This window comes from Lemur catta, chromosome 9 (genome assembly GCF_020740605.2).
Source record: "Lemur catta isolate mLemCat1 chromosome 9, mLemCat1.pri, whole genome shotgun sequence".
In the NCBI taxonomy this organism is placed as follows: domain Eukaryota; kingdom Metazoa; phylum Chordata; class Mammalia; order Primates; family Lemuridae; genus Lemur; species Lemur catta.
Genome location: NC_059136.1, coordinates 39,488,831 through 39,514,267, shown reverse-complemented (window position 1 = coordinate 39,514,267; position 25,437 = coordinate 39,488,831). Strand labels below are relative to the sequence as shown.

Below are 25,437 nucleotides of genomic sequence, written 5' to 3'. Positions count from 1 at the left end.
GTAAGGACTTGAATGAGAATCATGAAACTTGAGGAACACTTATATTTTTCTTCCGGATTTAAAAAATTTTGTCTCATACTGAAAGACTACATTCAGTGAGGGTCAGGTCCAACAGCATTAGCTAGAACTCGGTTGTTAAGCGCACCCAGCACTGGGAGGAAACATGGTCTGGGAGGAGCAGCTGAAGGGCAGGCTGAGGCCACTCCTTCACTGGTCTCCAAGTCGAAAGCCCTGGCCCCAATTATGTCTCCCACCTCCACCATTCTGATCAGCAGCTCGCCTCATGCTAGCGGGGGGCACGCCAAATCCTGACACCCCTCCTCTCCTGCTGGGCAGCCAGCGGTACCTGGAGCAGAAAGAGGGGAAGACAAAGGGAGAGAGGAGAACAAAGTCACTTCCACAGTTATCTGACCTCTCCCTATACTGGTGTTCTTGTGGCATCTGGCATGTTGAAGCAAGCCAGGGACAATGTCTTATATAACTTTGCCTTGTCTGCGCTTCGTGTAATGACCTGACCACAGATGGCACTTGCTTTACATGTTTCTTAAATTTATTAAGCTTTCAGCTAAATTCACACTCTAAACATCATTTTTCTGATTACATAAAAGTAATCCAGTCCAGATGCAGTGGCAAGAGCCTATAATCCCAGTGCTTTGGGAGGACAAGGCAGGAGGACTGCTTGAGGCCAGGAGTTTGAGACCAGCCTTGGCAACTTAGTGAGACCCTGTCTCTACAAAAAAAAAAAAAAAATTTTTTTTAATTAACGGAGCATGGTGGTGTGTGCCTGTAGTACCAGCTACTTGGAAGGCTGAGGTGAGAGGATCACTTGAGCCCAGGAGTTTGAGAGGCTGCAGTGAGCTATGATCACACCATTGCACTCAGCCTGGGCAACAGAGCAAGACCCTGTCTCTTAAAAAAAAAACAAAAACAAAAACAAAAGTAATCTATGTATAACAGCATGGAAACAGAAATATAACATCACAAGCCCAACAACCAAAAAACGACTGATAGCATCTTGGTATATCTAAATATAAATCAAACTAGATCAAAGGATACAAAATAAATTCACTTTCAAAGCACAAATTCACAGCCTGTGTGTTTGAGCCCCAGAAGGCATTTCAGCTGAGTCTGAGGGAGGCTGGGGAAGAAGGCTTTCTGTCTTATAGGTTTGGGTACATTTTTATTCATAATCTGTCTTCCAACTGCATTCTTCCCATTTCATAGATGGTAGGAAAGTCCAAAATGGTTAGATGATTTCCCATCTTACAAATTAATAAATTAAAAGTCACAGAACTAATAAAATGTAAAGTCAATGCTCTCAATAGCATTTTCCAACTATTAATATTTCCCACCCTTGACCATATTAGTAAACTTAGAACATATTTAAACCTATTCCACTTATCAGATCCTAATGTTTAAAATTCTGATTGAAAGCATAGAGCATGATCTGATACCCATCTGAATCCCTCTCAGTACCAAGAATAAGCCACAACAGGTGACTTGCCCACAGCAGAGAGTCTGAAGATCATGTTTTTTTTGTTTTGTTTTGTTTTTTTGAGACAGAGTCTTGCTCTGTTGCCTGAGCTAGAGTGCCGTGGTGTCAGCCTAGCTCACAGCAACCTCAAACTCCTGGGCTTAAGCAATCCTTCTACCTCAGCCTCCCAAGTAGTTGGGACTACAGGCATGTGCCACCATCCCCGGCTAATTTTTTCTATATATATTTTTAGTTGTTTGGCTAATTTCTTTCTATTTTTAGTGGAGACGGGGTCTCGCTCTTCCTCAGGCTGGTTTCGAACTCCTGACCTCAAGTGATCCTCCTGCCTCGGCCTCCCAGAGTGCTAGGACTATAGGCATGAGCCACCACGTCCAGCAGTTACTATGTGATCTTACTCAATGAGCATTTCACACCAAGCACTGCCTGTCTATAAATTCATCTGATCTTCACAACTCTGTGAGGTAGGCACCATCATTGCCCCCATTTTATAAATAAGAAAACTGAGGCAAGACGGAGTGAAGCTCTCTGAAAGTGACCATCAGGATTCATACCCAGGCAGCCTGGCTCTGGAGCTTGCACCCTGCACTTCTCACTCCTACATGGACGGCACAGCAGTGGGATGACAGATAGTGACTGCAGAGGTAGAGCCCCCATTTGTTTACGTCATACTTGATACCTTCATGTTCCTTCCCAAAAAAGATAATGACCCCTTTTAAACACAAAATTAACTGTGTACAGAGAAGATATAACTGCTTTTCTAAATGGAATGCAAAACACCTACACATCTTAGAATTCTACAACTCACCTCTTTCCTTTTAAAAAAATACAGCTTTATCATTAAATCAAAACGTATTTCCAAGCACTGGTTTCTCAACATCCATTACGTCTGGTACAATAATATTCCTCCAAAGTACATAATAAAATAGAACACTTACAAAAGGCAATGCTAGGGCTGTCTTGCTTTGCTACTAACTCTAAGACAATACGGAAGCCATCTCCATTGCTTAAGCAGATAGGGAAATTAAATGCAAGTAATTAGAATAAAAAGACACTCAATTACACATAATCAACAAAAATTTATGGTAATTTCAAAGCAGTTACTGCTTTTGCAAGGAGCTACATTTTGTCATCTGATCTTTATGCAAAATTTAACAGAAGGGCTTCCACCAACAGAAAAAGCTCCAGTGGAAGGCAGGCTCCAGCATGCTGCTGACTTTGCCACTAGAATCTCGTATGCACTTTTTTGCCCACGACTGGGTGGTATCTATAAGCCGTTAAGTCAGAATATGGCCATTTAAAGTAAAGTAATTGTTGGCTGCCCCCCAAAGCACCAAGTTTTTTTTAATTAATGCATCTGCCATCCTACTTGATAGACCCAGATAGAAATCCAAACCTGCTGTTATTATGTCCTTTGATAATTAGAAAGCAGATTGGTCATTTGTTTTTTTTAGCCTGAAGGCAACTCAAGGCTCAGAAGAGAAACAAGTTTCTTTTTAAAGAAAAATATACACACATCCCAACAACACTGTACTTCTCTGTATATCAGAGTTCACAATAAAAAAGTCTTTCAAAAACATATCCCTACCCTATAAAAGAAGGTGGGGTGGCTAGAAAGGGCCTACTCAAGCTTTGCTGCCCTCACTGATCCCTTGGAAGAATGACAGGACTGCAAAACATTAAAATGAGCAGGACGTGAGAGGGTTTTTGGTGTTCTGTGTTTTTTTTTTAAGCTTGTAAATGCAAGTTATTACTGCCTATCCCCCACATGAGATTAGGCTGATTGTCAGGCAGGCTGTGACACCCAGATGGTGATTTAACTGGTCCCTTCTTCAACAGCCTTTTGCCTCACTGACAGAATGGTCATACTACTTACATGCTTAAGTGTGTGAAGCGTCTCTTCGCAAATCGTCAAACTCCGGCCCCCACCCCCACCTTCAGAATCTGGTGAAGAGCTTTCATTTACTGAGTACCACTACTGTGCCCCCAATAGTGCATCTTACCTCACACCGTCCTGTGAGAGGGGACTCCCCCACAACTTAGACTTGCAAACTGAAGCTTGCAGGTGTGATTAAGTAACATTCCCAATGGTAAAGCTGGTACATGAGGGGAATGGGATTCATATCCAAGTCTGTCTCAAAAATGGAAGCCGCTGTCCTTAGCCTCCTTGCTTTAGTAAACCCCATAAGCAGATAAAGAGCACATGCCCCCAGGAGGTCAGGACTGTACAAACTTCAAGTCTCTCATTTTAGCTTTGAACAATCCTATAAAATTTCTATCCTATAATATTTACTATAAGAATGTTTAAAATACTAACCAACAAGCTAACTATCCCTTCCGTGGCCAAATTCATGGGTAAAACTGATGCTCCAAGAAAAGACACCCTGTTATCCTGGTACTCTCCCATCCCTTAGACCAGTGCTTTGCACAATGGAGTTGCATCAGGTCCCTCAGCCTGCTCAGCACGGCTGAGATGCTGCCTGGGTTGTCAGCTAGTCGTCAGTGGTCCCTGCCTAAAAGGGTACCAGGAAGTAGACTGAGCTGTGGCTCTGACCCCTAGTTTCCTATGACTATGTAACTACACTAAGTCATTTGTTAGCTCACATTTCTCCATCAGACAGGGAGCTGCTATCAGAATGCATGAGAACATAGGCAGTAAAATAACTGCTAGATGAGGAGGAAAAAATACACTTACAAAAACTGAGGTGTGGATAGAAAATTTCTTCCTCCTAAGTCCATCGGGTATCTGAACATTAGGAAAAAATAAAGATGTCCAACAAGATTTCCAATAAGCTCATTGATCACCCTGCAAACAGAGAGCCAAATTAGTTTAAAGACATTCAAGCAATATAGCAAGATGTACCAAGTTTTAACTAATAGCACAGGGAAGGGATCCTCATTGCAGCCCATTTACAGTCCCTGGCAGTCTGTGACAGCTCGACAATGAGCCCTTTTGTAGTCTGAGTGGCAAATGCTTTCTGAGGGAGCAGGGAAATCGGTCCTGCTGAACCAACGAGGCCCGCTGCTCTTTAATGCCAGCAGCCCCTCTGACATCTCTTTCAAGCACCAGCCCATCCTCAAAATATTGTTTTTGCTACTTCCTGCCTCAGGAGCTGGGGAAAGCCAGCTTCTGAATGCTTTCAGTCATGAATACTGTGTTTGTAAAACATGGGCCAATATGAAGGCTACTGAGACAGAAGCGTGGGCGTAAGGAAAAGATGCACGATAAATGCCTGCTCTCCCTTCCTACAAGAGCCACTAAACACTTCTCTCCTGTATCCTTGGGTGTAAGACACCACAGAGATCACTTAGAAAGCTGACTTTCACCCTGTAATCCTAACATAAATATTGACCTTCTTCAGCTTTCCCAGGGCTTACATATAAGTCACTTCAAGATTTTATACATCCACTATTGCTATTACATATACTTCTTTGTCTTCATCTGCAACATGATTCCGTCCAGGGACAAATCAACATCTGCAACTACTCCCAGACTCTGCCCTTCTGGGTGAGAGAGCAGCTTTACCAAGATCAGAATGTGCTATGCTCTAAACAGAGTCTGTCTGCCCCATTTATTCACTTCTCCCTAGCAATATGCAGAAATGAGGATCACACAGAGCAAATATGTAACAGATAAAGAATTAGTACTATTAAAGTCTACTAAAATACTGAAAATATTTTATAGTATAAGAAATGGGAGTTCTTGGAACAGCTGCATCTTGATATCTTCCCTTTAAAATTCTGACTGAGTAAATCAAAGGTTTTCCTAAGTCTCAGTTCTAATTCCAGACGAACAGACTAGAAATTTGACCCTCCTTGGCCAAAACTTCTGTACTATCAAACCGCTTACAAAACTACTCTCCATCCGAGAGTCTGCATTTCTATGACTGGTCAACAGCTTCCAAGGCATTCTGGAAATGCTTTAAGAATGTAAGATCTAGTAATTTTATGTATAGCTCTTACAGGAATCAACTCAGACACAAATTAGGTCTATGTTTGCCCTATATGGATGGTGAAATATATGTTTATTCAAACACACATATATAGAAGCATATTGTGTCTAATAATGAGCTAACAAAATCACAACTACTCACTGTTAAATGTGCTTAAAGCCCTGTAATTTAATAAATTACATTGAAATGAAATTATTCCTTAAGTCGAAGGTTCTAATGCACCAATGTTGACATTCTTTAAAGTTTTATAAAGAGAAAGAAAAAAATTAATGAAAGTTTTCCAAGGATTTGTTTTCAATTAAATAAATCTAATATCACTTACGAGCCTCCAATGATATAGTTGAATCCAAGTATAACCCAGGGTAAATAACAGGCCTAGGAAAGAATATACGCAGATGTAAATACCCACACCTAAAAAGAATGTAGCTGCTACAGAGACTGAAATGGGTAAAGATACACTGACAAGGGCTTTATACAAATCCTTTCAAAGATCACTGTAACATTTCTCAGGTCAATCTAGCATCATTCCTACTGTACTTAAAACTTCCAATCTGAAACTATACTTATTTGTATATTTGTAACTTGAGGGACAGAGTACTTTGCCCATAGTTTAGACACAATACACACCCTGCTGAATTAATATTAACAAATAGCTTCAAAAAGTAGATGAGTGTCCTACGGATGCTGTTAAAAACAAGGCCCATAACAGAATCACGCTAGGATTCCAGCCAGCAGATTGTTACAAATAAACTAAAAATACCCCATCTTTTTAGGTTCTTCTTTTACATATCTCAAAAAATTACTTTGAATTTTTATTTCATTACACATTGATATCTTTAACTAATAATCTCCCAAGTAAAACACCTCTCTAGATGAATTCAACATTTGAGCCCCTTATCAAATTCAAGACATCATACCAAGAGCTAAGGGAGTTGCAGGGAACTTCACAAACTACTAAAGACAGGGTTATACCTAAATAACTTTAAGACTACATGTGGCAAGTACCATAAGAGGAACACTGCAAAAGCCCAAAGGCAAATGTAATTCCAGGCAGGAGACTGAAGAAATACGTTCAGTCCCAACTCAAATTAAGAATGGGTAGGATTTATATGAGGAAGAGAATCAAGAAGATGTTACAGGTGGCAAACTGTCAGAGCAGGTACAAAGGGAATTATCCAGAGGCAAAAAACAATCTGTTTTAGCTATAGTGTAAAGCACATAACAAGGAGTAAGGGAGTGATAAGAAAAAATTTTTAAAGGCAGGATTTCACATGAGTATCTTTCCTTCTGTCTCTCTAACAACACACATACATGAGATCATTCAGGGACATATCCTGAGGTACAGAAGGAGTGGAGAAGTAACAACAGTCACCAAGGGACTCCAGCTTGGCTAAGGAATAGAGCTGATTGAGGAGGGGAGAAAGGGGCTTGCCTATGGTATACTGCTCTGCAGTGACCTCTTCTGGACGAGTCAGAAAGTACATCTCTGGACTGAAGAGGGATTTCTGCAAGGACAAATGAAAAGGAAGTTTTTCCAACTATACCTTAAATCGCGTTCCAAACCAAAATGATACAATCATGTCTCTGTTCAGCTGGGCCCAGACATAAAGTACTGACATGATCAGAGGAATCATCAGCAACTGCAAAAGAAGTCAACATGTAAAAACTAGGCTCCAGAGGCACTTCAAAAAGAGGCTTAGTGTAAATCTACTATACTTTTGACCCCTTCCCTCCAAGAAAAAATTCGCACATGGGTAAAAGGAAATTCAACTGATCAGAATTATAAATTGATCCTATTATTTAATTTATCATACAAATTATACATAAAAAGGATACAAAATCTTATAATAAGACACAAGTATATTATCTTAAATGGATTCAGAAAATATCTGGGTCAAGCTCTATTACTTGCAAAAAGTAGGCGACAAAGCTATACTTACCATATAATCTCAATTTTTAAAAAATATATACCCACACACATGCCTACGAAATACTGGACAACTATTATTCTCAATGTTCAAGCATAATAAAGAATCCAGAAATGAGCAAGAAAAGCAATGATTTAGATAACCCATGTGAGATCTTCAAAGGTTTTGCTGATGTTAAGATCATCACAAAAAAAGCTATTTCTATAATTTCAAAGTACCACATAATTAACCATAATTAATGCAATTTCAACTTCTGTAAAAGGCCATTAATTGTAAATTTGAAACATAAAAGAGTCAATAAATAGTTTAAAGGGACACTTACTTGCATGTCCATTGCTAAGCCAGTAATCTTGGTTTGTAAAGTTAAAGATCAGATATAAACAAAGCATTCTGTGCCTAGTTAACACTGATATGGTTATTTCCCTCCATTGAAAAGTTAATTTCATTCCAGTATTCTGAAGGAAAATACTTTTCCATAATTCAGATTGCTTAAAACAACCTAGAACACAAAAGTATCTAATAATCTTCATTGTGAATATTCCATGACTATACTATGACAAGGAAATGGCAGAAATCAACAGCTTCAGCATATGACTGACTGTTTGGTCACCTGGCATCCTCTTTTTCTTTCTTTGCCACTACATTTTAGCATTTCTCCTTCAAATAGAGGATGGAGATGCCTGTACCCTTTCAAAGAAATAATGATTCTACTCATTCAGGGCTCTATAACATGGCTAAAGTCCAAAACAATTTTTTTCTTCTCTTAAAGGAGGGGAAAGGGCACCCAAAGTGCCACATTTTCTGGCTCTTGGCCAAGTTTAAATGGAAGCTGAGCCCACAGGCAACTGTGAGCTCACCAAGTCTACACAGGACTTGAGGCATCAAGAGTTTCTGCTGCTCTCACCATCTGTAAGAGTCCCGCAGTTGGAGGGCTGCTGACAACTGTAGCTGGTACAAAGCAGACAGACTTACTGTGCCATTCCCAGAGCAGGGTACTTCACAGAGGGACTGAATTACCATTTAGGACCCCATGAGAAGGACAGCAATGAAGTCAGAAAAGGATGCTGGTTATAAATCAATTTTCTGATAAGGACCACAGATTTCAGAAGCTGTCTCATGGCACAGAATCTCTTTGTGCTTCAGTCAACAAGCTGTCACACATGAGAACACAGAGAACTGGGAACAAGAAGAGGGAAGAGTAATAAAACTCAACCAAATGTGGGAAAAATCCCACAAAGGCAATAGCGAGAGAATGCATTACTCAAGGTCTGTATGATTTACTACAGCATTCAAAAAGAATTTAATTCTTAACTATAAACAAAGATGCAAATACTGTTAATTTGAAATTTTTATAGAATACTATCTATTTCCCCAAACCTGAAAAAAACTGGTTCATTTCTGGCCCAAGATAACAGATTGAAGGATACCACAATGCAAATCCAGTTGAAGAGGAGCATGAATAAGTAGTCTGCTGGCCTCCCATCAAAAGCTCCTGAAACAAAAATAAGCCAAATGTCATGGTTCAGAATTTCAGAACAAAGTAACAACTATATAGAGAACCACTTCAAAAAATTATAGAGAAAGCCAAAATGAGACTATTTTAAAAATCACTCCTCTCAAGAAAAGTGAATTTTTTAAAATATGTAAACCATGTCCTCCATAAAGCCCTGAACCAAAGTCAGCTGAGGAAGGCTACCCTATGCTCACCTAACCGAATTCTAGTGAGTGACATGCTCCACCACAGGCTAACTCAGACACAAAGACAGGACAGTCAACTCCACAGCTACTGAGCCCCATATCCCAAAGACCAGGGAGGCTTCCCAATTCCCTCACAGCCTCCTGGCCTTCCCTTCATGACTCTTGTCATGACCTGATAGGCACATTTGGGATTCCCTGGTTAATCCCCGTCTCCGTCTCCCTCGATGACCACAAGCTCTGTCAGAGGAGGAACCATGTCTGTTTTGATACCGTGTGCCTCCTTCAGCATGACTTCGTTGGGAGGTACTTACTTCTGTTATTATTAGACACACATACACACACAACCACTTGTCCAGCACTGGGCTTAGATACTGAAAAGACAGTCTGTCTTCCAGGACCTTCTCTAGCAAACAACAAGGATGTGGGGAGAAGAGGGGCATACAGGGACAGTCAAATCTTTCTATAGCTTCTGACTCTTCACCCTCATACTGCATTAGGGAGGTAGAATGGAAAGACCTATAACCTGCTTTTTACAGATGAGGAAATAAAGTTGCATGACCAAAGTCATAGAGTTTGTTAGAAGCAGAATGAAGTCTAACTATTATTATAGTGCTCCTGTCACTGCACCCTATACCAGCTCTGTCTTATTATTGGGCAGAGTAATCAACAACGGCCCAGCTTTCTCTTCCTAAGCATGATTCATATAATGCTTTCAGTTGGAAGACTGTAAGAGAAGCAGAGAAAAGAAACAGGAATGACCACAAAGTCACTCTAGCTCAAAAGTCACCTTCCCTCCCTTCCACAACCCCTCACAGTTATGTGATATAGCTAGTGAATTAAAAAAAAAAAAATTCTAACAAGTGTCAAAAAGGCAGAAAGATCTATCTAAAAGAAAATGGGTTTCCGGCAAGTCTCTCCTACTTTCCTTTATTTCTCAAAGACACACTTCAGCCACAACGTTAAGTAGGCTTAATGCTATGATGAATCAGAGCTGAAATTCTAACACAATTTCTGAATTTTAATAATAGTTCTGCTTCTTTTGATGTGGTTTTGGCTTTGTGATTTCTAAGGATTCTTTAAATTGAGTACTAAAATATTATAATCACATAAACTACCGTATATTATTTGGCATGCCTGCAACTGGGAATTTACAAATTAACTGGTCTCAAATTGAAGTCTTTCTAGTTCAAATCAGAAACCTCATAAATAAGCCAACATTGCTATATACCTAACAATTTAGCCAGGCAGAAAATATGCAGGTGGCAAACATTTTGTCAAAATGTCAAGGCTATATGGTGGAGAGAAAATTGGGAATCAGTGAACCTGGGTTCCAGTCCTTGCTGTGTTATCTCAAATAGCTTTGTGACCTTGGGAACATGTCACCATCATTCTGCACAGTTTTATTTGTAAAATAAGAGCATTAAATAGAATACTCTCAAAGGTTCCTTTCTACACTAAAACTCACAGCAGCATTATTCACAATAGCCAAAAACTGAGACCAGTGTCCATCAACTAATGAATGGATGGTACACCCAAACAATAAAATCCTATTTGTTGCAATAAAAAGGAATGAGGTACTGATACATGTAACACAGAAGAACCTTGAAAACATTATGCTAAGTTAAAGAAGTGAATCACAAAAGACCACATACTATATGATTCTGTTTATAAGAAATATCCACAATAGGCAAATCTAAAGAGGCAGTAAGTAGATTAGCGGTTTCCTAAGGGTTGTGGGGAAAGAGAAGATTGAATGGAAATGGCAAGTGGTTGCTAAGAGGTACAGGGTTTCTTTTTGGGATGATGAAATATTATGAAGTTGACTGTGATGTGTAATTGATGTGAAGTTGATTGATGATTGTGTAATTCTATGAATATGCTAAAAACCACTGAATTATACACTTTAAATGCCTGCATTACATGATATAAGAATTATACCTCAATAAAGCTGTTTTTAAAAAATGCCCCTCAGCTCAAGCATTTCAAAATGCTCCGTGGTGGAAAAGCGGGGAATGAGGGAGCAACTTAAAAGAAAAGAAACCAAGGGCCTAATAATCCCACAGATTTGCTTTAAATGGTATTCAAGCAGCATAATGTTGCAAATTAGGCGTATAACCTGACTAGGTAACAGGGATGGCAAACTGGGTTCAAGGACCTTAAGTAAATAAGACAAGACAATTTTCATAAAAAGAGGTCAGGGAATTATTGCAATGTAGGTTTAATAATAGTACTAGAATTATTTTTAAGTCCTCATATTTCAGAGGTAAATACTAAAATATTTATGAATGAAATGATATCATATCTGGCATTTTGCTTCAAATAATTAGGGATGAGGTGGGGGACAGTCATGGATATAGATAAAACAAGACTGGTTATGAGATAACTTTAGATGGTTATAGGGGGTTTATACGGACAAATGCTATGACATGAGTGAACCTTGAAAACACCATGCTAAGTGAAATAAGCCAGGCACAGGAGGAAAAATCCATACACACAGAAAGTAGATTAGTGGTTGCCAGAGGCTGGGAGGAGGCGAAGGAGGGGAATGCAGAGTGACTCCTTTGGGTTTTTTGGGGAGTGATAAAAATGTTCTGGAATTAGATCATGGTAATGGTTGCATAACACTGTGAATATACTAAAGACCACTGAATTGTATACTTTAAAATGGTTAAAACGGTCAATTTTATGTTATGTGAATTTGATCTCAATTAAAAGAAAAATAAGAATTTACTGACCTTTCTACTTTTGTATGTTTGAAAATTTTCCAAAATAAAATTTTAAATAATTGATCATCCACACTTAATCTAGAGTTTACCACTGATACAAAAAAAATTACCCCAACAACTTAATCCCCAATTAAATTATAGCAGAAGCGTAGAATGCAAAGCAAGTCAGCATCATAATCAGGTCCAACTGGAATATGGGAGAATGAAAATTACATATTCTGGTAGATTTAAGGATCAAACCTCTGACATGGTAGTGAGAGACCTACTTGTCAGTTTCACCTCAGCCAAGCCACTTCATTTCCCTTTTTTCTTTTTTGAGACAGAGTCTTGCTCTGTCACCCCTGCTAGAGTGCAGTGGTGTGATTATAGCTCATTGCAACCTCACACTCCTGGGCTCAAGTGATCCTCCTGCCTCAGCTGCCCGAGTAGCTGGGACTACAGGTGTGCATCACCATCCTCGGCTAATTTTTTCTATTTTTAGTAGAGACAGGGTTTTGCTCTTGCTCAGCCTGGTCTCGAACTCCTGACCTCAAGTGATCCTCCTGCCTCGGCCTCCCAGAGTGCTGGGATTACAGGAGTGAGCCTGTAATATGTTTAAGAAAAGATTTTTATAGCTTATCTATAACATCATATAGGTAGTCATATCTGATAAATTACCATATTATTAAATCCAGGCTATATGCTGGATTTTAAAGTTGAGTTTTTCAATTACAGATAAGGCGAGGCTTTTAATTGCATAAAGTAGTGTTTTTCAACCCCAATTTAGAAGATATATACACTCTAGCCCAATTTTGCATTAAAGGACAAGGACTGCTCTGTAACAAAATTGAGTGAGATAGTCAAAATAAGTGAGAGGCACACAGCTCAGCCACTAAGGAGATAGGCAAGACATGTTAAACCTCATACCTGCTATTTTTTTCACCTATAAAATGATGACACTGCTACTTATACCTCAGGATGTTATGAGGATTAAAAATTGAGTAATCTAAGTGCCTAGTACAGTCACTGAATGGCATAATTTATCATTATGCTATTTCATTATATAACACTAACTGCCCTCCAAATTCCTTTAAGTAAGTGAATATATGGATTAGCAAATTAGAAAGAAACAATATTTAAAACAACTATGGATAACATACCTGTTTCAAGTCGTGTAGAATACTGATACAAGAAATACAAATTGACCAAATAAAGAAATCCAGTTCCTGGACCCACAGGGAAATAAAAGGTGGCAGTGATTGGCCTCCAAATCTGTCCAGATCAAAAGAAATATTACTATTAGTTTCTCTCAGCCTTGTTAATTTTTTTTTCCTTTAACTAAACAAAATTAACCCCTGCAAAGCATTCTCCTCAATGAGTGCTACCAAAGCATTACCACCAATACAATTCAAGAAAACCGAAGAAAAATTCTTACCAATTACAATTACCTCAATTTGCAAATCATTGGAAAAAATGTCATAAAATAAGTAATAAATATTTCTAAATAAGTTGAAAAAAATCAATACTAATTATGACTAGCCTTTACTGAGATCTGGCATACAATTACGCCAGATCTATGTCAAAAATGAATTACAAAGACTTACTTTCCAACATTACAGTGACACCTCTATTTAGCAAAAGAATATTCTGGGATGACAAACCTTATCCAAAAATGTTTTTTATTCAAACCAATCCACTAAACAGACAATATGGGCACATGACTTAAAAAACATTAGCCCAAAAACAAACAAAAAATATGGAAAGTCTAACATGATTAAGTAAGCCTTGCTCCTGACCCTGAGTTTCCCAGTTCCCTTTCCAGAAACAACTGGTCAGTTCCTTGTATTTTTTTTCACGAAATAATAGTATGTGCTATTATTATTCATCCTTCTTCATCCTGTCCTATGCTGTACTGTTTTATACCTTGGTTCATTCCCTCAACAAAATATTTTTACTGGCTTCAAAGTATTCCTTTTATGTGAATATCCAAACTTCGTTTACACTGTTTTACAAATGTCACAATCAATAGTCTTGTATCTCCACTTTATATGTTACATACAGGATAAATTCCTGTCAATCAGTCTGTTAGACCAACAGACATAAGCACTTATTTTGGTAAATATTGCCAAATGCCTACAAAAATATTTAATCAATTTATACTTCCTCCTGAAAAGTAATAATAGATGAAGCCAGGTGTAGTGGCTCATACCTGCAATCATAGCACTTTGGGAGCTGAAGCAGGAGGACTGCTCGAGGCCAGGAGTTCAAGACCAGCCTGGGCAACATAGCAAGATCCTGTCTCTACAATAAAAAAATTAGCTAGGCATGGTGGCAGGCACCTGTAGTCCCAGCTACTAGGGAGGCTGACATGGGAGGATCAATGGAGTCCAGGAGTTCAAGGTTACAGTGAGCTATGATCGGGCCACTGCATTTCAGCCTGCACAGCAGAGCAAGATTCGATCTCTAAAAAAAAAATTTTTAATTTAAAAACTTTTTAAAAAGTAGATGAATGCCTGTCTTCTCTCTATATTCTCACTATTTAGTGTATTTTATAGTCACCAATCTGAAAATTAATTTTTATGTACATTATGAGAAAAACCAAGGACCTTTCATGTTTTAAAAACTTTAGCATTTCCTTTATTCATTTTTCTGGTAGATTTGCATTTCTTTATACATTATGAAATTTCTCTTTCTCATTGTTGCAAACATTTTCTGGTCTGTCATTAGAGTTTCATGGTATTTTTGCCATATTTTGGCATGAAAAGTTTAACTAAATGTAACCAAATGTATCCATCACATATAAGTCTAAAAAATCTTTTCATTCTAATATAAAAGTGTTAACAGTTTTACTGTAGCACTTTCATGGTTCATCTAAGGAATGAGGAAGAGAGCCAACGTATTTTTCTAGATGGTCACTCAGTTTTCCCATTCCTATTTAGAGAGTAATCCACATTTTTTCCAATTATACAAAAAGCTACTTTCATCAAATATTTATTCTCTTTTATGTTAAGGCCTACTTTTGGACTATTCTGTTTGAAACTGATTCTTATGCCAATACCCAGTTATTTTAATTTCTAGTATTATATTTTAGTTCCTGATAAAGTTCAATAGTTAAATAATCTCCCTCCTCTTTTTCTTTCACAATTGTCACAATTTTCTTGGCTAGTCTCAAAATTTTATTTTTCTAAATAAATCAAAACAAATATCTTTATTATATCAATATGATATTGATGTAATTCCCAACCAAGAAGTCTTTCATAGCTTTTATAGTTTTCTATAGAGCTATCTTTTTCTGTCTTTTTATACCCTACCACCAAAGCTGCGTATCTTACTGTTTGTAATGTTTAAATATTGAGCCTCTTGAGCTTTCAAGCATACAAGTCTATATGTAAATAATTTTGTATCTTATTTCATTCTTGTCTAATCCATTGGCTAATACCCCTAGAACAACATTAAATAATAGTGGTTGAAGCAGATGACCTTCTTAGACTTTTAGAAATGTCAGCATACTGCTGGCTTTTGGCTTGAGAGCTATGTGTCTTCTTGCACACTACCATGTACCAAGCACAAAAGACATGGCTCCCGCATCAGGAGTTCACAATAATGGAGAACGCTGTTGAAAGAAGCAAGAATTGGCACAAGGGAGGGAAAGTTTGGACTTGGTACAAAGTCCTAAATAAGTGCTAGAGCACAGTAAGTGAATGGGTAATGTCAATAATTCAGGTGTGGCAGGAATGAAGGACATCAGTCATGGGACCCAGCCAGATACAGAGCTGACAAGTTACATTCTCCAAGTATAGGAATGTAACCATCAGATCTTAATTCCTTGAGGAGGAAAATGCATTGTACATACCCAAAAAGTAACTTTCCAAGAACCTTGTATTTAAACCAGTAAAACAAAACATGTTAAAATTCATTATTTATTTACAACTTAATCATAAAAACAGTATAGTCTAATGGTAAAAGCACTGGAGATAATTTGAGAAGACCTGGATATAAGTTTTTGCTTATGAATTAACACTTCTGAGCCTCAATTTCCACCTGTAAAAGGGGAATGATAAACTAATACTTGCCCTACTTTAGTTAATGGGTTAAAAAAAAAAACAAACAGCCACTGGTGGCTCATATCCTAGCACTTTGGGAGGTTAAGGCAGGAGGATCACTTGAGGCCAGGAGTTTGAGACCAGCCTGAGCACCAGCGAGACCCCCATCTCTACAAAAAATAGAAAAGTTAGCCCAGCATGGTGGCACACACCTGTAGTCCCAGCTAACTTGGGAGGCTGAGGCAGGTGGATCACGTGAGCCCAGGACTTTGAGGTTTCAGTGAGCTATGCCAATGCCACTGCACTCTAGCTCGGGCAACAGAGCAAGACCCTGTCTCAAAAAATAAAAAAATAAAAATAATTTAAAAAAACAATAAATTAGTGTACTATTCAGCTTCAGTCTGACTCCAGAGTTTGTGATACTAAATTCTTACTTTTACAATGCCACTCACAAGTGACATCAGTATTATTAGGTATAATTACAGTTAGTAAAAATTTTCATTACTACTACACTTGTATAATCCTGAAATGAACTGAGAGTAAACCTACAAATTCATTCTACTTGCTCATGAAATGCACTGGGAGGAGTAAAGACCAGAAGCAAACCCTCATGAGGAGCCATAAGGTCTGGACCTTTGAGTTGGCTGCTTTATCTGCCCAATGACAACTGTCCTATGACTCCTGCCTTCTTTATCTTACAGGGTTTTTAAAAGGTTGGAATTCAGAAGGTGGATTAAAAAGGTGTTTGTAAAAAAATTAATATGTGTGGTTCTATGATTATTATTACAATCTTTTTAGGGGTTGTCCAGCTGACCTGGTTTTCACAAATTCACATTTAAACTACCCCCATATTCCTGTAAGTTATTCAAGGCCTGATTTTGGAAAAGAAACCTTGGTTTTTTTCTGACTACATTTTCTCTACTGCTGATGACACAACACTATTTTTAGCCACTGTGTGCACCTGTTCTTTGGAAATTAGTGTCTGTCAAAATACCTCACTTCTTTTCCCTGTTCATTAAGCATACCCTTGAGTTATACTTGCTTTCATTGATCTAAAAGACTTAATATTATTTTTGTATTACCTTAAAATTATAACTTGAAAACATCAGGAGACAGTTCATCTCTTTAGAAGGATATAATGTAATATATTTCTGAAATCCCCATTGAAGGTATCCAACTTAAATCCCCTTCTTTCTTCTAACTGATATTTAAATAGGGTAAAGATTTATTTTCATGGCCAGGAGTGGAGAGGCACGTTTTCAACCTTGGAAAGCCTGAGGCTGCCAGATGCTGCACAGAGAGTCCAGGACTCACGACAGATGACTGCATGCTGCACACTTGCCAAGACGACTTGTAGAGGAGCATTTCATTTTAACTCCACAGCAATCCCAAGGTGAGACCCATAATTCCAGTTTTTTTCAGGATGAAAGCTGGGCCCTAATCAGAGTTTAGGTAATCCACCTAGAATTCCTCACTTAACAAGGACAGGTGGCCCATGTGTTCACTGGCATATAAACCCTTTGAAAAGACATAAGACATTGTTCCTTAGTTACTAGTCCAACAACTTGTTGAGAGCGTAGGTTGCGGCTATCCTGTAACTAAAATTTCCCAAACAATCTGCTACTGAAATAATTACAAATGCCATCCAGAGTCTAGAGTGGGTATTTTTTTTTAATATGAAAAGGCAAGATTTTTCTTAAACAATAAGGATCAGGTTGATTGGGAGTTAAGAAAGTACACTGCTGGGCACGGTGACTCATGCCTGTAATCCTAGCACTTTGGGAAGCTCAGGCAGGAGGATTGCTTCAGCTTAGGAGTTTGAGACCAGCCTGAGCAAAAGTGAGACCCAGTCTCTTCTAAAAATAGAAAAATTAGTTGGGTGTCATGGCATGCACCTGTAGTCCCAGCAACTCAGGAGGCTGAGGCAGGAGGATCCCTTGAGCCCAGGAGTTTGAGGTTGCAGTGAGCTACAATGACGCCACTACACTCTACCCAGGGTGACAGTATACACTGGTCACCAAGAAAGATGATGAGTACTTGTATGACTGTGGCCTTTTGTGGGGGATGAGGAGGAGACACACTGGGTAGACAAGAAAAGGCCCCTCCCATTCATTTAAACAAATGAAAGTCACTCCATCTGTTAAAAGAGATATTAGAAGACACTGAATCTGCTCCTGGGTATACAGTCAACAGAAATGCATATGTATGTTCACCAAGAAGTATGTATGTTCACCAAGACATGTACTAGAATGTTCACAGTAGCACTATCCATAATAGCCAAAACTGGAAACTACCTAGAAGTTCCACTAATAGTAAAATGGGCAAATAAATTGTGGTATAGTCACTCAATAGAATAATAAGGATGAGCAATCTATAACCACATGCAACAATATAGGTAACTCTCAATGTTGATAAAAGAGGCTTAGGTACAAGAGTATATATTGTATAATTTCATTTATAGAAAGTACAAAATTGGCAAAAAACAATCTACAGTATTAAAAGTCAAGAGAGTAGTTACCCTTAGAGGGGGGTAGTGACCAGAAGGGAGCGAGAGGGTTTTGGGGGTATTGATAATATTCTATTTTCTTTTTTTTTTTTTTTTTTTTGAGACAGAGTCTCGCTCTGTTGCCCGGGCTAGAGTGAGTGCCGTGGCGTCAGCCTTGCTCACAGCAACCTCAAACTCCTGGGCTTAAGCGATCCTCCTGCCTCAGCCTCCTGAGTAGCTGGGACTACAGGCATGTGCCACCATGCCCGGCTAATTTTTTTTATATATATTTTAGTTGGCCAGATAATTTTTTTCTATTTTTAGTAGAGACAGGGTCTTGCTCTTGCTCAGGCTGGTCTCAAACTCCTGACCTCGAGCGATCCACCTGCCTCGTCCTCCCAGAGTGCTAGGATTACAGGCGTGAGCCACCGCGCCCAGCCAATATTCTATTTTCTTGATCTGGATGCTGCTTATATACACATATTGAGTTTTTGAAAATTCAGCAAGCTTTTAATTTATAATACATACTTTCCTGCTTATATACTGTAACTCAATAAAAAATTAAAAAACAAAGCCACGATCTAATGGGCAGCCTCATCCACAAACTACAGGAGAACTGTCTAATGTGGGCAGGTCCACTAAGGAAAGATTTTAAACTATACATACCAAAACACTTGCCACTGGAGTTCTATATCCAAACCTTGAGGCTACTTCTATGCTCAGCCTATAGACCAAGTTCATTCCCTTCCTTTCTGTTATGTGTGAAATGTCTCTCTTCCCCAATACACTCTTAAATTAATCTGCTAGGGTTGCTGTCATCGGGTTAAATGTGGTAATATAAGCAAAACCTTGGCAAACATAAGCACCAGGCTGAATTAAAGATTTGGTTGGTGTCATTTCTTATTCATGGAAACAAATAAGAGAAATTGACAGTTTGGCTGGGTACGGTGACTCATGCCTTAAATCCAGCATTATGGGAGGCCGAAGCAGAAAGACTGCTTGAGCCTAGGAGTTCGAGACAGCCTGAGCATAGCAAAACCCTATTTTTTTTAAATGGTATTATATTATCCCCACTTTTATTTTTCTCATTTTTAGGTAAAGAAATCGAAGCTCACACAGGATAAACAGCTTGCATAAGGGCACACAACTAGTAAGTCCAGGCCCTTACTAGCGAGGTCTTCAGACCATGACTCAATTACTTGAAATCCTATGTTCTCCCTACTCTAATAGAAAAGGAAAAATAACTTGCTGTGACTGATTTGGGAAGAAATGTTTTGTAAACATTTCATTATTTTTTTGGAAGATATTATGCAAAGGAGTTAAACAAGACAGCTTAAAACTATCTTTGACTCAAGGAGATAGAAACTGAAACTGCAACTGTCTATAAAATGGGGGTAACACTGTAATACTTATCTCAGGATGACTGTGGGACTTGAATGAAATAACATAGGAGAAGCATGATGCAGATTTAAGAGAGTGACGTAATTCCGTCTAAAGAAATACAGAAATACTGCCATGCAGACAACCCTGGGAGATATAATCTCAGAATAACTCTAGGGCAGCAAGAAATTGCCACCTTATAGTTAATAAGGAACCAACAACATGAAGACATTTCATCATTGTGAACTATTTGATGAGTATAAGTCTGAGGGACTCGGAATAGGGAGAAATCATGAACAACAGTGTAATGAATCTTAACACATACCTGTTACAACCTGCCCAACTAAAGAAGTAACATTTTAAACTTTGGAATTCCAAACCAACAAGCTACACTGAGAAAACCTATGGGTAAGCAGGAAAAATAACTTTTGTCACTTCTAACATAAGCGCACAACTCTATCATCCCCCAATTTTTCAAAGCTATTAAAGATCCAGCTTCTAAGGAAAAGAGGAGGCTCTAGCAGAAATTCTGCTAAAGCACATCTCACACTGTCCTTGCACAGCAGACTCTCACATGCAGTTTTTCCTGGACTGCTTCATTTGCAAATGAGTTCCTCCAGGTGGGTCTGACAGTTAAACTTGTCCAGAATAGGCAAGAGTCCACCCATAGTAACAGGAAGGAGAGACAAGGTACAGCTGTTGGTCTTTGCACACCTGGGCAGTCAGTGCACTGTCTTGCCTACTACCAGCAGTTTCTCCCAGTCTGGGGATAACACGCCCAGAAGAAACAATGCAAAGGAGATTGGGGAAAATTGTGGAAGGTGTGACATGAACGATGACTCTTTCTAATCAGTTCACCACTTTTAACATTACACACCTGCAGCCTATTGGAAAGGCTGTTCTACATTACTACTTCTACTACTCCGACTACACAAGTGAGATTTTGCAAGAAGGGCCAACAAGTCGATTTTTACCTGGTTCTTCTCACAAAATCATATGCAACCATTGCTCCCCATGCACACACATTACCCAACTGGATACCAGGAACAAAGTGCACAGCATTCACTCAAATATTTACTAAAGTAAACAGAGAACAGTATGCAATTCTGGCTGCACTCCAGAATCATATTCTTATATCCAACTGCCTATTTGACTTCTCCACTTGGATGCCTAAAAGCATCTCAAGACTTAACATGGCCAAAACATAATTCTTCATCCATAACCCCAAACCTGAGCTCCCTAAGCATTTCCAATCTCAGTAAGGAGCTCCACCATCCACTCAGCTGCTCCAGTGAAAACAGTGATATTTTTGAGTCCTATATCCTGCATCCATTCACCCTTCATATCCGTTCAGCTGTAACCTTGTCCACTCTAACTGCTGAATCTATCCAATTTTCTCTATCTTCACAGCCACCCTGATCCAAACCACCCTCTCTCGCCTCCTAACTGGATTCTTCTGATTATATTGCCCCCCTCCACTCCCCACACATGCACATCAAGTCCACCCCACAGTAGGCAATCTGTCAGTCCTTTGTTCAAAAGCCTCCAAAGGCTCTGTAGTGCCTTCAAAATAAAGTTCAAAACCCCTTAACATGACCCTATATGATCAAGTTTCAAACTACCTTTCCATCTTCGCTTTACTGCACCCATCCCTGGCTATCTCCCTGCCCTCATCTACCAATCCTCACCCCTACAGCTGACTGTACTAGCTACCCAGTCTTTCTGTTCCTAGTTCCTGCCTCTGAGCTTTTTCTTACTACTCTCTCTTCCTAGAAGGTTGCCTCCAGAACTAGATCTAGGTTTCTCCGAATGTCTTCTCTGAGGCCTTTCTGGAACACCCTGTTGAATATTACACCCCTTAAGTCACTCTCCATCACATGCCTCTCTGTTTTCTTCATGGGAACTGGAATATTTTCTGTACTATTCATTATTTACCCCCAGTGTCCAGCACATAGCAAGTGCCCGATTATTTCCCATAATTCAGCCAATATATGAGCACCTACTATGTGCCAGGCAATATTCTAGGTAACAAAGACAGTGGTAAACAAGACAAAGATCTGGCTTTCATGGAGCCTTATTCTCTGAGGGGAAGCACACTAACAAATCAAGGGGTGATATGTACCAAGAAAAAGTAAGGATAAGGGAGATGGAGTGAAGGAGGCACTATTTTATGTAGAGCTACCAGAAAAGGCCTTGCCAATGAGACGGCATCTGGGCAAAGACCTGAAGAATGTAAGGAGGTAACAAATGAGCCATGGTTATCTTCCTTGGGCCGAGAAACACGTGCAAAGGCCAAGAAGGGATCCAGTTAGGTGCTAAAGTAACAGCAAGGATCTCATTATGGAGTCTAATGTACACAACGGAGAATAGTAGGAGATGAGGACAAAGAGGCAGTTGGGGGCCTTGCAGCCCACTGAAAGGACTTGGATTTTACTGGAGTTTATTAGAGGATTCTGGACAGAGGACAGGGTTTATGTTTTAAAAGGATTACCCTAGCTGTCTAGAGTAAAGATCAAAATGAACAAGTTGGAATGATAATGGCTTGCAATAGAGAATGAGAAGGAATTATATTCTGGATATGTCCAAATTAGTGTCAACAAGATTTACTGACAGATTGTGGAGTGTGAGAGAAAGAACTCAAGGATGACTCTTCCACTTGAACTTTTCTAATACTGGAGTTGCTATTTATTCTAGGGCAATGGGGGAAAGGGGATTCAGTTTTGAGTATGTTAAATTGAAGGTGACCATTAGTCATCCAAGTGGTGATTTCAAGTAACCACTGCATGTAAAAATCTGGAATATCAGGAGACAGATCTGGACTGAAGATATTTATATTTGTATTTCAAAGTCTTCAGTTTACACAAAGTATTTAAAGCCCTGAATGAGATCACCTAGGGCTAGGGAGAGTCCTACAGAAAAGGTCTTGTAACTGATCTCTGGGATACACCCCAATATTTAAAGGTCAGGAAGATAAGGAACTAGCAAAGGAGACTAAGAAATAATACCCAGTGAAGTGGGGGAGGACAAGAGAGTGTTATCCACGAGCCAAGTAATGTGTTGAAATTAATGTCAAATCTTGGTATCTGACCTGCCACTGATTAAAGTTTTAAATCAGAACTTGGTGAAGAAAGATAACCTCCAGGAAACTAACACTCTCTTGCCAGAAATGTTACTCTGGACTGTTTCCTTCATGCTTAAAGCAGCCTTCCATTTCTGCAGCAATTTACTCTTTACCCATCCCTACTACTACATGCCAGACACTAGGTTTGGGCCTGAGGGAAACACAGATATATACACTCATTCTTTGTATCTCTGACCTTAAATCATTCATATAAAAGAAAAAAACAACAAAAACGACAACGACCAACCCTCATTAACATGAAAAGAACTCAGTTGGAAGTTGGTCAAGTTGACACAGCCACACGCCACCCACGTGGGCGACAGAAGGAGGTCAGTGAGCACAGCTCCAGGTGGACCCAGGCTGCTAATCGTTGCCAACAGACTGACAACTACCACTAAGTGCGAAGGGCGGGAAGCACAATCTCACTGCACAGGTGAAGTCAGTCCTTTTCCGCCAGGCCAGACCCCCATCTCCAGCCTTCCAGGCCTTCGCTCCAGACCCCTGGCCTTCGCTGACCCACCGAACCCCGCCCTAAACCGCCAGCGCCCGGCGCACTACAAATCCCGCCAGGCTCCACGCGCCCGCGACATGCCGGCCTGCGCTCCGCCGCCGCGGGGCCGCCTGGGGCCTGCAGTCCCCGCTCGCCCCGCCGCCGGTCAGTACCTGGAAGCGATAGAGGAAGGCTTCGGGCCAGAGGAAGAGGTAGGCCGGGCTGATAAGGCCGAGTTTGCCGACCAAGGGCACCGCGACGGTGGCGGCGAACCAGTAGCGCGTGATGGCCGGGATGCTCCTGAACCAGTCCCCGATGTCCGACATCTTCGCCTCTCAGGTCGCCAGGCTGCGCACGGCCGCCCGACTCCCCGTGCCGGCCCCCTCACGACGCGGCCGGCTCCGCGAGTGGAAGGTGTCGAGGCGCAAGACGCCGAAGCCGCGGCGCAGAAGGCGGAGGCCGGCAGACGTGGCGCCACCGAATTCGGACGAGCGAGGCAGCGTTCGGAGGCGAAAACTTCCCCTTCCGGCGGCCGCGACGACGTGACCAGAAGTCCCGCCGCTTAAAGGGCTAGCGCCAATTTTACCTCGGGCCGGAGCGGGGCGTCCTGGGGGCGGGGCCAGGTGGGGCGACGACACGACTGGTGGAAAACAGTGGTTGCCAGGAGCAACGGCAAATTCTCCAGCCAATGGCGAGGCCGTTCTCGCCGGCGTTGTCACGCGGGTGGATCCACTTGGAGGGTGCTTAAAGGGGATGGAGGAAAATGATGCGGATAGTTCCCTGATTTGTTCACTCATTCTGCAAATGCTCGTCAGGCGGGGTTCCAGACACCAGGCGTGTCGCAGCTGTCAGCGCCGTCGTGGTACCTTCTCTCCTGGAGCTTATCTCTTCTTGGGGATAGACAAATGATAAATAATGGAATAAGATAATTTCAGAGAATGATAAGAAAAATAAGGAAGATAAAATGGGATGATGAGGAAGAGTGATGGAAGATGGGGCGGGGGGTGGAGGAGTGTGAGGACAGAGGGCTGCACTAGATAAAAATAGCCAGGGAGAACTTCTCCAGAGAGGTGACGTTTGAACCGAACCAGCCAGACAAAGATCTGGGGGAAGAATTTTCCATGCAGAAAAAACAGCCACTCTGACAAGCTTGGAGTATGGGAAGAACTGAAAACAAAAATGATCTTGACTATTAAGCAACAGGCAGGACTTAAATAACCAGCAGATAAGAATCCATGTTGTTTTTAAAAGAATCTGTAAAAAGATATTGAGTAGAACTTTCCTTTTGTTTTCAGATTTGGGGCCTGCAGTTTAGGATTGATAAAGCTTTCCAGTAAAAACCACCAGGAACAAACCTGTAGTCAACAAAGTTAGATTTATTAACTTGCTGTACCTCAGAGGAACTGAACCCATCCCACCAAACGAAAGTGTTATTACTGGATTATGGGAAAAGGGGTTGTTATGGTAAAAATCAAGTGAAGAGGTGTTTTGATAGGCTCAAAGCAAAGCAGAGCTGTGTGTAGCGTCAGGCTAACAGCAGGCCTGTGCCTGACCTGAGAAGTAGACTTAGGGTCCTCTTCCCTGGGAAACCTCAAAGTTAAGATAAATGTGAACTGTTGGATCTGAAAACTCCTTATCTAAAGCTTTGTATCTGGATTGAAAATCCTGTGTCCAATTGACCTGCATGGCTCAGATTCTCCAGGTAATAATGGTATGGTCTATTCACACTGATATAATTTTAAACAGCAAAGTTTCCAATGTTCTATTATTTTACAGAACATTTGTCTGCATCATGTCCTTGATGTTAATTAACAAAAGCAATTTTTACTGAATATAAAGGCACTAAATATTCCACAATTTAATGAGAATATACAACATTTGGTGACCTAATAGATATCAAGAATAGGGAATAATGAAGAAACTCCTCACTCATACACAACTGGTAAGAATATAAATTGGTACAACCTTACAAAAAGATAATTTTGATACAAAAAGATAGTTGTATAAATAACAGATACTTGGAGATATTGCCTGAGGTTCCTTCTCTGCATCTTCCCTACCACCCATTAGAGACAGGATCTTGCTCTGCCATCCAGGCTGGATGGAGTGCAGTGACCAGATCGCAGCTCACTGCAGCCTCAA

The 25,437-nt window shown here is 40.1% G+C and overlaps 1 protein-coding gene across 1 annotated transcript; it reads right to left on the bottom strand.

The window, feature by feature from the left end:
* Positions 1 to 24: 24 nt before the first annotated feature.
* Positions 25 to 23,920, bottom strand: DERL1 (derlin 1). Its single transcript, XM_045560542.1, has 8 exons — positions 23,469 to 23,920; positions 12,937 to 13,048; positions 8,801 to 8,865; positions 7,696 to 7,722; positions 6,990 to 7,085; positions 5,768 to 5,820; positions 4,188 to 4,298; positions 25 to 346 (listed from the first exon to the last, which is right to left on the bottom strand). The coding sequence occupies exons 1-8, from the start codon at positions 23,619 to 23,621 to the stop codon at positions 208 to 210; spliced, it is 756 nt and encodes a 251-aa protein (XP_045416498.1). The 5' UTR covers positions 23,622 to 23,920; the 3' UTR covers positions 25 to 207.
* Positions 23,921 to 25,437: the final 1,517 nt, after the last annotated feature.